Source organism: Montipora foliosa, chromosome 6 (genome assembly GCF_036669935.1).
Source record: "Montipora foliosa isolate CH-2021 chromosome 6, ASM3666993v2, whole genome shotgun sequence".
Lineage (NCBI taxonomy): Eukaryota > Metazoa > Cnidaria > Anthozoa > Scleractinia > Acroporidae > Montipora > Montipora foliosa.
In genome coordinates, this window is record NC_090874.1 from 5,007,481 (window position 1) to 5,012,480 (window position 5,000).

Sequence of the window (5,000 nt, forward strand, 5' to 3'; positions counted from 1 at the left end):
AGTAAACATCGAAGGGTTGCTGAGTGAGACCGGGCCTACGGTTTATAGATGTAAAGTTATTTTATTTTTCGTAGGTACTTCGGTCAGCTGTGAGTGATTCATTAGGGATCTTAAGCACGCGCGTTTTTGAGACGCGGACGACAACCAGAAGTGACCTATTTTCTTAACTTGTCTTCACACAACGACATTTACATTGCTAAGTATCATTTTCCCATTAATATTACAGATGATTAGTATAAAAATCTCGGAGACATCTCTGTCCTTTGCACGCTTGCTTAAGTTCCCTATTAAAGGAATGTGAGACGGGGCCTATTGTCTCAGAGCGGAGGCTGGTATCAATGGAAACCGACGGTGCACCTTTTGCCAATCGGTTTTCGGATGATAAAAAACAGCTGAGCTTGGATAGGGCAAAAAGACCCTTCTCCAAAATGGCGACAACGCATTTAAATGATTACAAATTGAAGACTTTAAGCGTACGTATTAGGTGCTATATCAGCTGAGACAATGTAAGTTAAAAAATGAAAAATTTACAGACGTTTGTATACGCCATACATCCAGTCATACAAACGTCTGTAGTAAGATTGTTCATTCTACAACTCACATTTTCTCAGCTCATATGTGATATAGCACCGAATACGCTGATTCAGAAACTTTGCAGGGTTACTAAAGTAAATTTGTTCTTTCTAGTGCTGGTATACGTTTTTATTTGCAACTTATTTAAATTTTCGGCCGCAATTTTGGAGAAGGGCATTTACTGAACTGACGCAGATCCAAGTGTTTCATACTCGCAAGGAAGACTTACCAAACGGCCGACATAACCCTCTTCTTGTGAACTGTCTGACTCGTTGCCATAATACTCTTCGTCTTCAGTAGCCCAGACATCTTCATCAGAAGAATTTTCTTCTTCTTCCACAACAGCGTCTTTTACCGTTTTGCTTCTTTCACCTTGCCCCGCGTTCTGTCGTTTCTCCCTGGATTCTTTGCTACCAAAGCTACTCGCTGAAGAGGCTTTCTCTGTACGGGGTTTGACTACCTCAGCGTAAGATGGAGCTGCCACGCTCTTGGGTGGATTTTTAAACGGAAAGTAAAGGTAGTAAGTCGTAAGAAAGTAAGTGTTATCATCAATTTAAGAGTACGAGAACGCAAGTATAAGGATCATATAAATCTCCCACTATGAGCCTTCCAGTGCAAGTTAAAGATGCTGATGATCGCAGTTATTAATTAACGTTACTTGAGCAGTAACGAAAGGAAAGCCTGAAAACTTCAGACTTGAAATTTTCAGGCTTTCCTGTTGTTACTGCTCAAGTAACGTTAACTAATAACTGCGATCATCAGCATCCTAACTTGATTCTCTCCGCAGTTGAAATATATATGGTTTTCATATATTAACTTCGTCAGATGAGCCTTCAGTCCCGAAACAGTTTCCAGGTTTGGCGCAGTGGGGTCGCCTGCCACCAAAGAGGCCACAGTTCGATGGCCAGATTCAACAGCATACGCAGGTTGTTTGTTGGCTCTCTACTCTGCTAGGAGAGGTTTTTCTTAATGCACGTCCAATTGCAACGCACAAAATGCCGGAAGATGCTCGTGAGAGACTACTACTACTACTATACTACAAGGTATCTTACCATTTTCATATCAACCGTTGGACTGGACGGCGCAATAAACTGGCCACTGTAGGTCTGATGAAAATAATGCGTGCCATCAGGCGCCACTGTGAAGTTAACCACATTATTATACACAACGGACGGCGAACCGCTTCCCACCGTCTGGACCCACTGTGGATTAAAGTAATACTGACCAAAATAAGAATGCTGCGGAAAATGGCTCATTGCGTCGCTCTCCCTGGTTTTGTCGAAGATACGTTGGTTATACGTCGATACGCAATCGAAAGATTGTTTGCTCGCATCACAGTTGAGTCGTATCAAAGAGCGCGCGCAAGGCGAATAACGTTATTTGCGCGTGCTTACCAGGGGCGGATCCAGAAATTCCCGAAAGAGCGGCCCGAAGAAATTGCAGCGAGAGCGCCCCCACCCCTCCCCCCCCCCCCAATGCCCTCTGACCGAAAAATCATTTGTGTCCAGTCTTCCTCGTCATTTCATAAAATAGAACAACGCCTGTTTAATTAACGTGTCGCTCGGAGTTTTGAAAAGCAATGAGCTTTTTGTCATAATTTTTCATATTTGACACGCATTAAGGCCTGGCCAAACGCTCGCAACATTTCAAAGCAACATCTTGCAACATTGTTGCATGATGTTGCGACATGTGCTGAACGGAGTGGCCAAACGCACGCAACATTTTCATGTGCCCCATGGCCCTGGCGCGCAAGAGGTGGACCTGACGCGCATGCCTTAGCGCAAAAATGTTGCGTGAACGTGGCCAAACGAGTAAAACATCATGCAACATCCAAAATGTTGCACGAAAAATTTGATCCAACGTCATCCAACATGTTGCAACATATCGCATCAGGGTGGCCAAACGTATGCAACATGTTGTGCCCAACAACGTTGCAAGATGTTGCGAGCATTTGCCCAGGCCTTTATATATTCAGTTTTTCATACGTGATGTATACCTATCAAGGCAAAATGTATTTGAAATAAAAAAAGCTCTGAAACTGAACTAATCATCATCTAAAGTAAAACCGCCTGATGCACACTGTACCACTTGGAATTCGGTTAGTTACGGAAGCTCTTTAAAAAAAGGGGAAAAAACAGAGGGGGCCTAAATCCGCCCCTGCTTACAAGGAAATGCGCGGAGGATAAGAGACCTTAATCAAGCACAAGATGTACGTTTTCGACTGAACCACGGACGTCAGCCGAAAGTGAGCTGTTTTTCCCGTTTAACTTGTCTTGACTCGACACTACCAAATTGAGACTGCTGCTACTAGCTTGTCCCTTTGTTAACTTTTAATTTGAAATATATTGGTTTCTTTTGGCAGTACAGATTTTTATTTCAGTTTAACTTCAAAGCCAGAATAAACGCGATTCTTCCACACGAAAGGCTTTCTTTTCTGCCCCGTTCTCGACTCTTTAATTATGCAGCTTGAAACTACTTTTGTTAAGATAGCTCCTGATTCGTTTTTGTCTTTTTTCACTCCGACCGACCCAGAATTAGTAAACGCATTCGGGGACTCACAAGAGATGTTTAGTTTAGACGTTTAAGCCCGCTTTACACTAGCACAATAATCTGGCAAGGCACTCCGAAATCTCGGTACCGTACCTACACAGTCTGTGACAAAATTCGTTGGAACAGTAAAGGAATATACAGATCTGAAGCTTTCGCGGCTTACTCTCTCCTGACAATGTTGTTTTAACGCGAGTCTCTGAGTCCATTTGTCAAAAGAACATTGTTGGAGGGCAAGGTATCGTAAAGTGTTTCAACAATTTTGTCCCAGACTGTAGGTTTTTCGGGTATGACACGGTAACTTTTTCGTGTGTAAACAGAATAAACAGAAGGCATGGATAATAGGCCCCCGTGCCAGACATTATAGGGGTGCCCAGCACATCTCTGGAGGGGTGCTCGGCACTCCAAATATTGCATGGTGCAGTGCCGACTTCGTGGGTGTGTAAAAGGGGTTTCAGGAACAATTAGTCCGGGGCTCAAGCTCCCTGATGCTTTGCGTCACAACCCGGCAAAACGTCACAACAGAGAGGAAATGATCTGTGCGCGCAACTTAACGCTCCAACACATGAGCATCATTTAACGGTTGGATAGACCTCTACGCAGTTGTTCAATTTGGAGTGACTGACCAAGAATCGAGTGTCACCAAAGAATGTTCCCATACATTGTAAAAAAGATTGATATCAATTAACACTCTGCGTTAGACAACGTTTCAACCTCGCACCTAGAGTCCGCAGGCTCTTTTGGCTAGCGAGGACTCTGTGGATACGAGATTGCATCATCATCAAACATAAGTTGGACCCAAACCCTTACAAAAAAATGAAAGTATGAGAAAAGTAGAGGCACGAGAATGAATGTTCGTTTCCTTCCCAATAGACCATTTTCGAATTCTCACGGACGGAGGCTAATGTGGGCAAATAAATTTGTGTGTGAAACGATTTACCACATTAGTTTCCATTTCACGTTAGATCCAGTCCAGCCGTGAGAATTCGAAAATGCCCTATTGGAAATACGTCCAAAATTGAACACCTCTACTTCCATCGGCATTCCTCAAAATTATTTTTAAGTGCTACTACGATCAAAATTTTCTCTCTTGAATTTTTAGGTTTGTCATATAGAATACCAGGAAAGATTAAAAACCCCGTTTACCGTTTGGAAATATCTGCATTGGTTCCGGAGATATTTAAGTTTAAATATTGTGTAAAATATGCAAATGAGAAGACAGATGACGTCATTCCCTCAACCCAATATAACATCAAGTATATAAATAGCGCTATCTCGGTCAATTTGCAGCAGAGACAATTGAAACTTGGTGAGCTAGTAGTTCTGCAGGCAACGCACCTACGACAATAAAAAATTGGTTCCCATGGCAACTCACTCTTTCCAGCTGCAGTCCCCTTCAACTTGATTTCAATATTTTTGATCTTAAGCCAGAAAAACATTTCACAAGGCCACAAACGCGACATAACATCTTTATATGCTTGCAGGATCATACAGATCAGGCACCATTGCCAAATATCAAAATAAAACGCCAAAGGTGGCCTGCAAAGCGTTTAATATCAGTATGTTGCCATGGTAACAAAAAAATGGTGTGCTCATATTGTGGAGCACATCTTAACCTGCGATCATGACCTCCCTCGCTACTTATCATCTTGGGGAAGGAGGGCATGATACATTTCCTTGAACAGGAATGCTGTTTAGAATCTGTTTACAGATTTCAAATTTTTTTTCAAAAATCTTTAAAGGAAGAGCAGAGAGAATGCATCCGAAGAATGGTTTGTCTGAAAGAAGACATTGTAGTTGTACTTCTTACACGATTTACAGTCCCGAACATTCTAGAAAAAAATGCATCGTTCCACTTCCACCGACTGGAAAATGTTTCA

At 42.4% G+C, this 5,000-nt stretch overlaps 1 protein-coding gene across 2 annotated transcripts in view; it reads right to left on the reverse strand.

Annotated features, from left to right (window-relative positions):
* LOC138008630 (uncharacterized) overlaps window positions 1-5,000 on the reverse strand; it is an 8,119-nt gene that overhangs the window by 1,070 nt on the left and 2,049 nt on the right. The window contains exons 2-3 of one of the 2 annotated variants that reach the window (XM_068855948.1): window positions 1,626-1,775; window positions 803-1,060 (exon numbers count right to left, since the gene is read on the reverse strand). In XM_068855948.1, coding sequence (XP_068712049.1) covers window positions 803-1,060; window positions 1,626-1,775 — 408 coding nt within the window. Of the gene's footprint in view, window positions 1-802; window positions 1,061-1,625; window positions 2,008-5,000 lie in introns of those variants that run through there. The other variant, XM_068855947.1, reaches the window with a different exon arrangement.